General features: G+C 42.6%; 1 protein-coding gene across 2 annotated transcripts in view; it reads left to right on the plus strand.

Annotated features, from left to right (window-relative positions):
- The window catches only part of SHROOM3 (shroom family member 3), a 260,069-nt gene that overhangs the window by 229,869 nt on the left and 14,544 nt on the right, over nt 1–15,656 (plus strand). Inside the window, exons 6-8 of one of the 2 annotated variants that reach the window (XM_088457135.1) lie at nt 10,379–10,446; nt 13,440–14,342; nt 14,969–15,400. In XM_088457135.1, the coding sequence (XP_088313261.1) occupies nt 10,379–10,446; nt 13,440–14,342; nt 14,969–15,400 (1,403 nt within the window). The remainder of the gene's footprint in view (nt 1–10,378; nt 10,447–13,439; nt 14,343–14,968; nt 15,401–15,656) is intronic. The other variant, XM_088457134.1, reaches the window with a different exon arrangement.

The following is a 15,656-nucleotide window of genomic DNA, read 5'->3' on the forward strand; positions in this document are numbered from 1 at the left end:
TATCACAAATGAAATAATTAGCACTACCTGTGGATCTTTTATCATGTATCAGCCAGTGATAAATAACCTGTGCACCAACTAAGACATCTGGAAAACATGTACTGTTAGGGATGCACTGCTATAGAGCCCAATATGTACATATATGTCCAGGGCAGTGCTAGGTCCTTCTGCCGCTCCTCCAGGCTCCTGAACTTGCTCCAATGCTCTGGAATGGTGCTCACATCTAAAATAAATACATTCAGCTCAGGCAGGATGGCCCTACTGCTGCATATAATGGGTTACTGTGATCGCTGGTCCTGTATATGCTGGAATTATGACACAGAATATACTATGTATGAGGCATGTAATGGGTTACTGTGATCACTGGTCCTGTATATGCTGGAATTATGACATACAATACACTTTGTATGACACATATTAAAGCTGTTTAAGTGCTAATTCTACCCTCTTCATGGACTGACCACACTCGGTCTAAAATCAAGCATTTAGAAACCCCCCTCTAGAAATCCTGCGTTTGCCACTGACGTTCACCTAAATTCGCATTGCAAATTTAGAAAATATCACAGAAATGCATGAAGATTAGCATGCAGGGACAGAGCTTGCGAGGAAGCTCGGTCCCTGTGAATCCACTTCACACCCTACTCACTTTAGAAGGTGCATGTGCAGTACAAAAATCAATGGCAACACGACACAGGCGCTATGTTCCCAGAGACCTGCGTATGATCAGAGGACTCTTAAGTTTCTCCTGCCACTAGAGAGGAGTAGCCCACATGGGGACTGCTACACGGGACCACTCCTCTCTTACGCCTGTTTACATGGGTATACATTTATTCATAGGAGGCCATAGGGATTTGTTATTACTTCCCTTCCCCTGCACAGATACATGAAATTGTTACATGACTGAAATTTTAAATGGTCTTTAAGGATGGAGACGGCACATTTATAGAGTCCTGGAGCCCTTCTCACAGCAAAATAGCTTTTACTCCTACCAGGAGAAAACTGGGCACAGGCCTATACTTCATCCGTAACAGGACCCCCCCCCCTCCAAAAACAACAGTTCAATTGACTACATCAGGGGTATCCACATATGGCCCTGCGGTTTCTGTGGTACTACAGATCCTAGCATGCCCTGCCACCGTTTTAGGAAGCCCTAATAGCAAAACTGTGCCAGTGTATCCTGGGATATGTAGTTCCACAGCAGCTGGAGGGCCACATGTTGAATATCCCTGTACTACATTATATCAGTATGAGGCATGAGCAGGAATCAAAAATGGTCTTCAATCACAGGCCCCATTTGGAATAAATATACAAATGTGGCCTCACTTATCCAGGTGTTTCCATGTTTGTTATGACAAACTATTGATATATATTTTCTAAGGACTTCCGTAAGGAAAAATCAAGATGCCTAAGCAGCAACCGGCACAGTCTAAAGATAAAGTGCTGCGATACATGTATTACTCGTTTTTTTAAAAGATGTATAAATATTATGATGCTCCTGAATAATTTGTATAAGACCCCCAGGGTCGCACAAGAAAGGGCTTCTGCCTACAATAACCTCCTGTTGTTCCCTTAGAGTTGGATACACTCACCAGTGCTTAGGATGCCGCCAGGTCTTAACCTTCCTGACAGTAGGGGCCTATACTATTATCAGGTGATCACAGGATATGCTGGAAAGTGAGGATACAGAACAATTACTGAGGCAGGACTGACCTCAATAGCAAACCACAGAAGTGGGGCCACAAAAGGTAAATCACAGAGCTGGGCAGATGCAGCCTGACAATTGAATATAAACAAACACGATCGCTGAACAGGGCTAATGGTGGAGTAGCCTGCAGATGCTCAATGCAGCAGGGGCTAACGTATCCTGAACAGCAATAATGTATAGCCACAGACACAGGGCTATAAACAAACCAAGTATAGGCAAGGGAAACCAGGAGCATTATCACTGAGATGCAGGTAGTAGAAATATTCCAAGACATGGAGAGACAGGAACAGGACCAACTAGACACACTGAAGTATAAACTATCACTGGCAGGGCACAGTGGGGCTGGCTGCCTTTTAACTGAAGCCTTCACAAATTAAATGCAGGCAGAGGAACCAGCCCCCAAATTATAGAATTAGTAGCAGCTGCACGTAGCTGGTGTCCCGGCTGCTAGCCCTGGATGGGACCAGCATTCCCCATGACCGCCTGGTGTGCCGGTTGCCTAGCAACCGGCGGTACCATGCAAGAGTGCAACCGGCGAGATGCGATGTCCCGGCTGCCTAGCGATGACTGAGACCTGTCTGAGTAATAAGCTACGACGGCGGATCATAACAATAATAAAGTCTTTTCACTACACGTGCATTTCAAAGGCAGGCGCGCAACTGGGGGGGACTAAGGGGGTACGTGACCCGGATGCTGGACTTGAGGGGGTTCCGGGGAGAGGCTGCTGGGAGGCTAGGTTGCTGCTCTTGTGGGTTTGGAGCCGCACACTGGCCTTGAGAGGCACAGAGACACCGTCAGTCTAATGTGTTGCCGGTTGCAAGCCAATCAGTGCTTGCGGACCGGCAGCCAATCAGCAGAGGCTGCCAGTCCGTGAGCTCCAATTTGCGAGCGGCGCCACATTACAATGACGGCAGTACTGACAGTTCCCCAGCGTGTGGCAGCCCCGTCTCGTGCCACCCCGAGCACACCCACCGCACGGCCTTGGCAGGTAAGAGAAGGGAGATGGGGCCTTACTGTGGCCTAATGTAAAAGAGGCCTTACTGTGGCATAATGTGTAAGTAGCCTTACTGTGGTATAATATAAAAGGGGCCTTACTGTGGCATAATGTGTAAGGGGCATTAATGTGGCATAATGTATATGGGGCATTACTGTGGCATAAATTTACATTCACATTGGCATCTGCACAGGAGATGCACATTTCTGATAATTTCCTGTGGGGGGCTCTCCTCCCATTATCCTTGTTTGAGTTGACTGTCAGTTTGGAATAAAGTAATTAAAGCCATTTAGCGGGAATCAAACTTCCTTTTGGCCTTTTGATGTCTGTTGGCTCGTATCTTAATCTCTTCCAGCATAATTAGCAGCAATTTCATTTGAAGACCAATATCTTCCTGATTAAAGTAGCCTTGCTATCATAAAGCTGCTTTATCTTCACAGATAATAAAGGAAAATTGTGATGCACAAGTAGCTGCAAATCTTAGAATATTTTTTTTTCCTTTTACAGTATTTAATGTTATCTTGTTATGTAATACAAGGTTTTGCTGAGTCATAGTACTTGTAAAAATCAATTATAATTATGAAAAATATATAAAATCATAATACTAAAGTGACAGAAATCGACAATTCATATCTGTGTTCTTTCTCCGCAAGGTCACATACACCTAAAAAAAATACACACCTCCATATCCACACATGGGAGACCTCCTCAAACTAGTATACAGCAGTCAGTGATATGTATTGCTAAGCACTTATTCAGTATAGCCATGGCCAAAAGTTTTGAGAATATGGTATACTGAAGTAAAATTACAAGCATTTCATAAGTGTCAAAGGCTTTTATTGACATTTACATTAAGTTTATGCAAAGAATCAATATTTGCAGTGTTGACCATTCTTTTTCAAGACCTCTGCAATTCGCCCTGGCATGCTGTCAATCAACTTCTGGGCCACATACTGACTGATGGCCGCCCATTCTTGCCTAATCAATGCTCGGAGTTTATCAGAATTTGTGGAGTTTTGTTTGTCCACCCACCTCTTGAAGATTGACCACAATTGGATTAAGGTCTGGGTAGTTTCCTGGCCATGGACCCAAAATTTCGAAGTTTTGTTCCCCCAGGCACTCAGTTATCACTTCTGCCTTATGAAAAGGTGCTCCATCATGCTGGAAAAGGCATTGTTCGTCACCAAACTGTTCTTGGATGGTTGGAAGAAGTTGCTCTTGAAGGATGTTTTGGTACCACTCTTTATTCATGGCTGTGTTCTTAGGCAAAATTGTGAGTGAGCCCACTCTCTAGGCTGAGAAGCAACCCCACACATGAATGGTCTCAGGATGCTTTACTGCGAAAGGCACTGAATCTGTGGTTTGAAGAGAGAGAGAGGAGTGGAGGATAACTCCAAGAGCGCACACTGATTGTGATGCCAAAGGACAGTAAAATTGAGGGAAGCGAGGTTATGTAGGAGGGTGGGAAGATAATTATCTCAGTCTTAGACATGTTAAGTTTAAAAAAGTGCTGGGGCATCCATGAAGAAATAGCAGAGAGACAGTTGGAGATACGAGTGAGGAGAGGTCAGATGAGGAAAGGTAGATCTGAGTGTCATCAGCATAGAGATGATATTGGAAGCCAAAAGTGATGATTAGCTCAACTAGAGAGGACATAGAATAGGAGAGATCCCAGAATATAACTTTGAGGGATACCTACTTTTAGTGGCAGTGGCGGTGCAGTATAGTCATGAGAGGATTTGAAGAAAGTGCGGTCAGAGAGGTAAAAGGACAGCCAAGTGAGGACAGTATCCCGCAGACCGAGGGAGTGAGGGATTTGCAGGAGGGTGGTCCACAGTGTCAAAAGCAGCAGTGAGGTTGAGAAGAATGAGTAGGGAGTAGTGACCCTTGGATTTGACAACAAGGATCATTGCTGACTTTCGTGAGGGCAGTTTCAGTGGAGTAGAGAGGACGGAAGCCAGACTGAAATGGGTCGTGCAGGGAGTGGGAGGAAAGAAAGGCGATAAGGCGGTTGTAGACAATCTGCTCACAGAGTTTTGAGGCAAGCGGGCGGAGTGAGATGGGGCTGTAGTTGGAGAGAGTGTTAGGATCATGGGTGGGTTCTTTTAGAATGGGGGAGACAAGGGCATGCTTGAATGCAGAGAGGACAGTGTCTGATGTGAGGGAGAGATTGAAAAGGTGGGCAAGATGAGAACAAGCACCAGGAGAGTGGTAGTGGAGGAGGCGGGAGGGGATAGGGTCAAGGGGGGAGGACCAGGTGAGGGCCACTTCTTTAATTCATGGAGTATAATTAAGCTGCCACCACAGTGTAAATAGACACCTTCTGCCTGCTTCTCTGATCCGCTTCTGCATCCAAAGACACAGCATTGGATCACTCTGCATAAACATCGATCATCTGCGTAACCTTCAGGCTACTCAAAATGGCCATAAAATTCATGCAGCTTGGCCAGTGAAGCTGTGTTGGAAGACGCAGACATTGACTTACGCACGCCCAGAAAATGACACACCTTTTTTTTGGGGACGCTGGCTGTCACCCACCCAAACATCCACAGCATGTCAATTATGCTTAGGGGACATTGCGACCCTCGTTGCAGACTGCGATAGGCTCATGCGCAGTACAGATCCTGCACATGCGCCACTCGGCCACCATCGGAGTTGTATGCAAACCATCGGGTTTGCGTACAACTGTCTATCAGACCGAGAGACAGCAGCTCTTTGGTAATACATACTGACTAGGGTATTTTATGATTATAAACCACTCCCCTGCCTGTATAGAAAATTATAATTATTAGAGATGAAACAGTTTGATCCATAAATCCAGGGCTGTAACTAGGGTGGCACGGCCGGTGCCGCCGCACAAAGCAGAACAGCAGTGAGGGTGGGACCGGATGCCCACCGCAATTTCTAACCGCCTGGCGCCTGCTGCTATATAGATATTAATGGTGCAGTGCACATCATCCGGCTCTTTCAACAAAGAGCCATGTCACTCATGCACCCTAGTCTTCGCCTCCCTCCCGACCTGGTCTCGCTGTGCATTGTCTCTTGGGACGGGAGAGACGTCATGACTTCTTTCCTCTGCTAACCACAGTTCCTAGGGAGGTGTTGGTGAGTCACCGTCTGGTGCAGTATGATAGTCGGCGGCAGCAGCACGGTGTTCATCTGTACACAGCAGGTCCTAAAGACAGTGACAGGTCCAAGAGCAGCGGCCAGCAGCACCAGCAGGTGTGTGACAGTGTCAGTGGGGAGAGTGTTTGATCCCCCGAGTCACAGTGACTCATCAGTGGCGCTGTTCTAGTGCTGGTGCTGCGGATAACCCTGAGTGCATGCATATGAGGGGGGATTATCAGTCTCGAATTATGAATTCAGTTTAGGAGAGTCCCCTTAGAGCACTACTACTGTGTGGGCATAATGTGTATAATGTGCACTACTCTGTGGCATAGTGTATAAGGGGCTCTACTGTGTTCCGTATCGTGTATTAGACATACTACTGTGTGGCATAATGTGTATAAGGAGATGGGGCTACTACTTTGTGATGTAATGTGAATAACAAACATTATTATGCGGTGTAATGTGAATAACGGCCAGTGTGTACCAGCGATATGTCAGTGAACGACGTAGTTTACAGACATAGTGTGTCTGCTGTGCTGCAGAGCCGGTGGAAGATATATCTCCAGATATATCTGGCCATTGGCCAGTGTGTACTGGGGTGGTTTTCTGACCGCCTGTACACATGCAGTAGAGGCCGCAGGGTGGGGGACGGACACGCCCCCGACACGCCCCCTGGCCAACGGGACCCGCGGCCAGAAGCAGATGATGGCCATTCAGTTTGTATGGACGACAATCATCCGTATAGTGTGTACCCAGCATTAGCCTGCAATAAAATAACAAGGTGCAGCACTTAGATTATCTACTTCAGTTCACTTATAAAAGGGATTGTTTGTTTGAATGATGCTTTGTTTCATGGCTGTACAAACATCAGTACTTGCTGGTTTTACATTATTTAATCAATCATTATTTATTTTGTTTTGGATTAACAGCACATTTGCAACTTTAGTCTTCCATTACAATCAATTACTCTGAGCAATATTAGATCCACTCAGTTCTGTACAATAAAAGTTGTACAGAGTCTGATCAATGTAGGATGCATTCACATGTGATGTTACTGCACTGCTGGGGTTCTTGAGAGAGCTGCTAGGAATCCCCTAATATGGAGCATACTTGCTGCATGACAAGATGAAAGAGCCAGGCACTCGTACATTGTAAATAGCAACTAAAAAGCTGTAACTCTTGTGTAGATAAATTACATATCTGGAAATATTCAAATAAGTATAGCTACAGCTCAGATTTAAACCAGTTTTCATCTTCATTTTAATAAAAGTATGGATCAGGCATCACATTTCACTATACATTCTGTGCAAGTAATATATATATATTTTTTTTAAATCAAAAGTTATATTTACAAAGAAGCCGACGCTTCTCGGTTGGTTGGAGCTGAATATTTAAAGCGCCACTCACTTTCAGTGTAAAACGCACACTCACTGAATGTGAGTGCCGCTTTAAATTTTCTGCTCCAACCCGCTAAGAGTAAGCAGCCGCTTTGTACATCACTTTCAATCACTTTGCTAGGCAGTGGTGTCTTATGAGAGGAGTGGGCCCATGTGCAGTCTCTGAGCAGCCCAACGCTTCACACCAGCTCATGTGCAGTGTAGACCATGACATCATGCACATATCTCATCATCTGTGCCATTTTACTGATGATTTTGCTATAGCGCATATTTCCGCATACCCTACACCCGTTGTAGGTATGTCAATGTTGTGTGGTAGAATGTAGCTAGGTGGTGTTTGTGAGCCACTGAATCTGTGCTGTTATGCTGGGTAGCACCCAAACAAGTTTAAAAAAGGGGGGTGACCACTATCTGCTGCCTGGAGTATAGGATACAGCCCAGGCAGATCTGTGACAGCCAAGCCAGGCGGCCTGTGGACATACCTGCTAGAAGCAGGCAGCACAGAGACTTGTGTGAACTTGTGTGCAAACTAGCTGCCCTTTAAGGTTAGGGCTGAAAAAGTGAAGTACAGATGCGCCCAGTTACATTGTGGCTGATCGTGCCACAAACGTGCGCACGCATCGCACCATGTGATTCCCCGCACCTGCATATGCTACAGTGCGCACTACGACTGCAGCATGCATTCCTATGGAGGCACGGCCCCGTACGCAGTGTGCGTATCCGCTTGCAGGCATGCCTCTTGCAACAATATAGCTGGGCATATCTGTAGTACCCTGAATGTGGGCTAGGTTTTTTCTTATTTTCTGTTGATATCAAAACATAATTTTGTTTGTTTTATCTCGGACAAGCTTTATGGTGACCTTCATTTGAGCACCCAAATACTGCACCACTGACCACTCTACTGAGCAAAATACCCCTGAACGTCACAGTTGCTAGAAGTGTGCTTGGAAATGTGCTCCTCCACCGAAGGCATATAGCTATAGTGCCAGTATGGCAGAAAAAGTGCATTTGCTGTGTAATAAAACAGTCCCCATGTTCAGTGCTCTGTGTTCTAAATAAAGGAAATGTACAAACTGAACAGCATAGTGTTTCTTATTAAAATAATTTGTTGAGCTATTTATTTACTATCCCATGTGAATTACACTGGGACCACTGTGATGACAGCTTGTCCAGGCAGATACAGACACTAGCACCACAGCTTTGCACCTCCCCTCCTCTCCTTCTGCATTAGTGGGTGCTATAAGATAACCAACAGTTAATATACTACTCTGTGATGTTATTTAATAAGGGGGATTTGTCCCAAAGTGGAAAAAAAAACTGTTTAATCTGATAGATGTAATGAAATTGAAGGGATGCCCACGCTCCCATATCTTTTGTTTTGTCTTTCCTTTGCATAGTAAAAGAAATGTAAATACATGTTATAGTAATACATAATTAATGCAATGTCCCACACATAGCAATTTAATTAAATGATTGTATAACTATTTTGTTAACAACTCTAATATATTTCCAAAAATGATTTCATGAAAAACTTTAAAGTGTTCACTTAAAGGCATTCAGTGACTTTATTTATTAGCTTGCACCCTCTTATGACTTTTACTAAACACAGTGTGTTACTTTTCTGTTTTCTGTGACATGGCAGAAAAGTAGGTAAATAGGAAGGCATATATAGCCTGAGCGTGGACAACCTTTTTAACATATGTAACATACATAAATATCCAAGATATCAAAATATTTTTTAGCACATTTTGGTTTGCACAGGAAAATATGTCCATCTGCATTTGGGATAGTGGACCTCATCAGAGCCGCTCGCAAAATGCGAGCGCTCACTCTGAATGAGGGCGGCCGCTTCTCTGTAAAGAGCTGGCCTCCTGGCCGCTTGCTAAGCTGTGGGTGACCACCCACAGCTTTAGTGAACGGCCAGGTTGATGGCCAGACCAGGTTGTCTGGGCTTGCGAGGAGACCCTTGTGGTAGGGTCTCGTCTGCCGCAAGCCCCAGTGAGCTTTCGGCTCTAATGGAGCCAAAAGCTCGCCACTGACATCACGAGTGATGTCAGTGGGCCCACCCCCAAGCGACAGGCGTTCATTCGGGAACGCCTCCATTTGGCCAGCCATCCCCCCACCCTGCCTACAAAACGGTGTGAGCTGTCGATTACCATCGACAGCCGCCCCTTTTGTAGTGAGCCCGGAGCGAGAGAATTTCTCTCTCGCTCCGCGGCTTGCGCACGCGCAGTGCGGCCTCTGCATGTGCGCTGGGCCTCAACATCGACCCGCTTGCGAGCGCTCAGTGCTTGCGAGCGGGTCTGAATGAGGCCCAATATCTTTATATGTATAGGTTTGTTAATGCAAATTGTGCCTTCAGATTTGGTAAGATTATTTATTTTTCTATTGTAATTTTGTTCATATGAACATTTCAGTCTTGTTTTGTTTTTCGTTATTTTTTATCAGATAGAAAATTCAGATATACCGAACACCATCAGCACTGGTGTGAGGTCATTGGACAGACCTTAGGTTAACAGTTTGCATCATTCACGCCACGTGTCTCGCTCAGCATGGTGTATTGAGGCTAAATGTATGAGGACACATCTGTAGATTTGCGTTATTTGATCTTCCACGTATCCAATGTTCACAGATTCAATCACTTTTGATTTTCAGTGTGCATGCCATCATTTTAATCATGTACTGATGTAGAACACACACATATGCTGATTTTAATCACACATTTGGTTGTTCCTGATTAAATTGGACATGTCTAGTGTTAAAAAAGTCAGATCAGATCTGCATGATCAGTATTTGACTTGACTTAATGAGAGAGAACAGAAAAGTTGCCTAGGCAATGGCTGCATCAGTTTGTGTGGTTATAGTCTTACCGAATACTTAGGGTTCCTTGTAGTCTGGCTGTTCTGCCTGAAAAGCTAGATATGTGCACTCTGGCCCCTGGGTGTGTAGGGGGAATAAGAGATGTACACCTGTGCTTTTTCTACTTCATTATAGAGCATCTCTTTACTACAAGATAAATGATTAAATCTGCACTTGCTATGTTGGTTACTAGGTGGATAAAATGCAGGCTGAAAGATGTGTTTTATTTGGACATAGAAATGCATTGTAGTGGACACTGCATCATTTAACCTTACAAGATTAACCATCTAATTGTCTTGTTTCTTTTTACTGTAGGAGTTTACGGTGAAACAGGAGGCTGTTGTCAGGAATGCTTCTTATACTTCAACCAATAAAGGATTTCGGTGAGCTCACAATAAAAATATCAGGGGCATAGGAATGATTTTATGTGTCCCCTCACCCCCTCCAAAAACTCCCCTCCTCCCATCGGTACCCCCATCAATAACTCCCCTCCTCCCATCGGTACCCCCATCAATAACTTCCCTCCTCCCAGTACCCTCATCTTACCTGTTGCGTCAGAGCACCGTGGACATGAAACCGCACTTCTTCACTTGATGTCAAGTCCAGCCTGGGTCCTCGGTAGCTGAATAAGAGGATCAACGCAGGCCTGGACTGGAGTGTTGGCTGCAGACGGTCAGGATCTGTGCTTTATGGCAATAGGCTGCACAGCCCCTGCACCGCACGGAGGAGGAGGTGTGCGGTCTTTTAACTTAAAGACATCATATATTAATACAGTGGTGTTATCAATACTGAATACTCTTAATTCTTTATATTGGAGAATTTAAACACCTTATACCTCCCCATTATTTTAAACACGCAGGAAATAAGAACTTTCCCCATTTGGTAAAGATAAATATCTAAGACCGTGTTAATTGGCAATAATCTTAAGTAGGTGAGACAGTTATAACCGAGTCACCTCCATGAATACATGCGTGCATATGTGGTGAATTATTGTGCACACATTGCCGTGGCAGAATCCCACTATTGATGTCATGACATAAGAGTCACTATTTGTGAGATACATATGTCTGGGATATAGTTGTCTATGTGGAGTCAGTATTGATGCTAATGGATATTTTATGTTAAGATATAAACCTAAAAATGTGCATCTATTAGCATCTATTATATATGTCCAGTTTAAATCCTCGTGTGGACATTATTATGATTGAAATATTATTCCATACGTATTTTACACCCATTATTGATACTATCATGCATTGTTGGAAGTGTGATTTAATATGAATACTAGATTTGCTACATGAAAACATAATTGATGGACACAGGGCCAGATGTAGCAAGGTCTGGAAAGTGATAAAGTGGAGAGTGATAAAGTACCAACCACTCAGCTCCTAACTGTCATGTTACAGGCTGTGTTTGAAAAATGACAGTTAGGAGTTGATTGGTTGGTTGTTTATCACTCTCATCTTTATCACTTCCCAGAGCTTAAAACATCTGTCCCACAGTATTTAATTATTTACACTTTTTTTCACTATATGCACTCATTTGTCACCAAATATTTTGCTGACCTAATTTAAGAAGTTCATTAAAAGTTATAATTTATTTTGCTCTTTTGGGTCACTAGCATAGATTTACTTTTATCTAGTTTAATATTTAGAATTACCAGTCCGCCAGTGCCCCATCAAGGAACAATTTTTCCTTCTTCTTGTTTTTGTGTATATATTATTGTTCCATGGTGCACCTTCTCTTGTACACTTATGCACATACATGTGTGATATGTCACTATTGGGGAAGGAAGATTATTACACATTTTTGTCTGTGTGGACATTCCATTACTCTTTTATCTGTAGTTTGTTACTTAGTTATGTTAGTAAGGTACTTTGACAATTATTAATGCATAGGAATTTTTTTTCCATTAGTTCCACTAGTTTCTCTTCTTATAACTTGGCTATCCGATGATTGATTAGGATTTTCAGTGATGTAGATTCAATAATACATTTAATTCATAATTGTAAGAGGTGTGGGGTACACTTGATACAAAAAGTAACAGGATACAATGGTAGCTGTTATTGGCGATACATGTTCATAAATACAGTTACTATGTTACTGCCTGGCTCCAGCCATATAGTGATCCCGGCCCTGGGCAGCTAGTGACCATAGGCTCAGTGTCACTTATAAATGACCATTAAATAAATTAATACATTCATTGATCTGTATTTGTGCTGGGTAAATTCCTGAATGAATATTATTATTATTATAATTTATTTACATAGCACAAGCATTGTCTGCAATAATTAGGAGCAGACAGTATTAAAACAAAACTGGACATTACAAATAGAAAAAGGGATAATGCCCTACTCACAAGTCTACAGACTATAGGAATATACAGAGATATATACGTGAATTTAAGTTCATATTAGTGCAGCCATATTACAATAAGGGAAATGGCTTTTGCAGGGTTTTATGATCCAGTCACAAAGCAATATTAGTTGTTGAAATGACTATGAACTACCGATTGATGCAGAAGTGTGGAGGGTTAGCACAAGTGCACATGTAGTGAGATTGCTTACTAATCTAGGCCCTGCTTTAGAGATGTACACTAATGCTATCACAGCTGCGACCGTGCTGTTGTGAAAGTATGCAAATGTCGCAGCTATCGAGATTTGTATTGAGATGCCCACAAATCCAAGTATCTGTATGCAAAGACTCAGCATCGTCGCAGACCATTTGATTATCACAGTTCTGAGTAACGCTATGGCTACTCAGAATGTAATGGGAAGTGAGATGCCGGAGCCATTTTCACTGTATGTGATCGCAGATGCAGGCTGTGACAGGCCTCCAAAACAGCTGCAACATGTTAATGTTCTTTGTCGCTACTCCCCGTTACCTCCCACAAACGCTCCCTGACTGTCAATCATATTGTTAGTAAAGAGTCACTGTGAGCGACTACTGTAATGTACCTTGACCCATGCGTAGTGTGACTTACACACATGCACAGTTTACCGCCTGAGAATATATCAGCCTTGTGTACATCTCTGAATCAGGCCCCTAGTTATACTGAATACAGCCATTTTGCAGTACACAGGATGTTCATATCTTCATTTCCGGGTCAAATGATGACTCCGTACACTTTCCAATGGGTGTCATCCATCAACCTGGTTTTCCATCATACTTTTGTGTTAATACAACAAATGAAATTAAATTCATCTGGTTTTAATCAGTTAGGTTATTTAACCAAAATTGACTAACAAAAATATTACTGTATATGGTAATGCAGGATTACTTACTGTACTTCATACTGACATTTATATTACCCATTATTAGTATATGTGCAATAAGCAATTGCAATCATAATTGATTCAAAGCCTTTATTTTATAGTTCCTCAAAAAGCAAAGCTGAAGATCCCTCAGAGAATTCTACATATAAGTCGCCATTTCAGCCAGTCACTGGTCACCATCCTGACATTGAAGGAGAGAAGCAGGTCCATCCATCTAACAGTATTGCCAGTCAGAGCACTATGCAAATAGGTATTCATAGACACACTAGAACCCAAAGTCTTACACCTGCCTCTGGATTGCACACTCCTCAGCACAGTGCAAGACTGGCCACATTATCTTCCATCAATAACCGAAGTCCATCTAAAGTTTCTTCCAGCCACAATACAATGGACTTTGTTACTGCTGAAGAATATTTATATTCTGAGAAGAACCGAAATCCAGGTATTTTTCCAGATGAGATTAAAGTTAAAAGTCACTTGGAATTAAATTTGCGTGACAATAATTCACTGGATTACAACTATGACAAAGTAAAAACAAAGTCTACTCCACCACAGAGGCCACCACCGCCAAAAATTAAGTGCATTAGTTTAGAAAGAGAAGAAAACTTATCACAGAACAACACCCAATGTCCTAAGTCCAAGAAGATACCTTCTCCTGGATTGAACAACAATAAAATGTGGAGCAGTAGTTCATCAGATCCAGAGACACCTTCCCACAATGGAAAGATTTCTCTCCGTATCTCTGAGTCTTGTTTCCAGTCCTCCTCTCCTGTGGTTGGCCATGATGATGAGGATGATGAAGTGTTTGTCAAGGAACAAGAGTTAGAAACATTCCCCACACCATGTGTACTTCCATCCAGACCCCCAATCCCACCACCAACCTTGGAGGATGCTCTTTTCAAGGAAAACCAAGATAAAACACCACATGCTTCTTTTGACCCACACAGTAACTATGACAACAAAGTAGAGTTATGTCCACAGGTCAAAGAAGACTTGAATGAAAGGTAAGTGTTGGCTACAAGAAATGCAATTATTTTTAATGTTCCGTTACAGCGAGATCATTATATTTCACAAAAGCATGTCATTTACAGATCAACCTTTCATTATGTAGCCTGAGGTTGAAATCAGTTTAGTTTTCATAATTTACTGTATGTTTGGCTATTTTAAGGATTCTCCAAACCCTTCTTGAAGATAATGGTGGTGTCATTCAGCAGAACTACTTTCTCAGTTTTTAGTTGTGAAAGAAGGAAAATAAAATATTCTTTTGCTGCATGTCCATCTTCCTGATTTCTGATGTTGTGTTATCTGTGGACTGCTATCTAGGCTAATGGTATAGGCTATATGAGTTGGTAGTGAAAGCACCATGTAGTTTTATGTGGTGAAGAAAGATATTCCAGTTCCCAGCATGTTCAGAAATAAAGAAAAATAGAAGTGGTCCTGTCCAGTTGGTAAATAGGAACAATGTTATTTACAAACCGTCCCAAGAACCTATGTTTATACGCTCCCAAGAATCTATGTTTATACGCAGGATGGTTATTGCAGGTGAATTAAAATTGTCAACTATGAATAAGTCAACAAGTTAATTTTATATAGCATTTATTGCATTATGTTCATTTCTTGTTTATTCCAGTTTGTTCGTGCCTACTTCCAGTACACCTGTAAGAGACATTGAACTTCCTCCAACTGAGGTTTCTTCTAAATTACACTCGCATCCGCTCACTGCAAGCTCACTCGGAGCAGATCACAGTACTCTAACATACCCCCCAACTCAGGAGGAGGAAACCTCCAACTTTGCACATGAAGACCCCGTCAACAAAATCCACTCCTGTGAAAGCACAAATATAATGTCTCCTGAAGATGTCAAGTCACAGGAGCTGGCCAAGGAGATTGTAAACAGAGACAAATCTCTAGCTGACATTTTAGATCCAGAACTTAAGATGAAGACCACTATGGACTTAATGGTTGGTCTGTTTGTGAAAAGTACCAATGCACTGAGAGAGAATAATAGAAGGAGGCTGAAAGAGAAGACATCAGATAAGATGACATCGGCAGAAAGTGTAAAGTAAGTTTAAATGGCCTGTTCTCATAATCACTGTATTGCTAGATCTGTAAACTGTACCCAGTCACCAGAATGATTTTCTACGATGATGTATACTGTGTTAGTTGTAGTTGTACTAATATACAGTAATACCTTTACCTTGCAACTTTACAAGTGACTTTGTTGATGTTGGTACGTTTTAACTGGATTGGACTTCACATTGATTAAGTTTATGTTCATTACAGATATGGTTATGAAAATATAAACAGATGACATCGTC

Source organism: Taudactylus pleione, unplaced genomic scaffold (genome assembly GCF_031769625.1).
Source record: "Taudactylus pleione unplaced genomic scaffold, aTauple2 ptg000739l, whole genome shotgun sequence".
NCBI classification, from domain to species: Eukaryota; Metazoa; Chordata; class Amphibia; order Anura; family Myobatrachidae; genus Taudactylus; species Taudactylus pleione.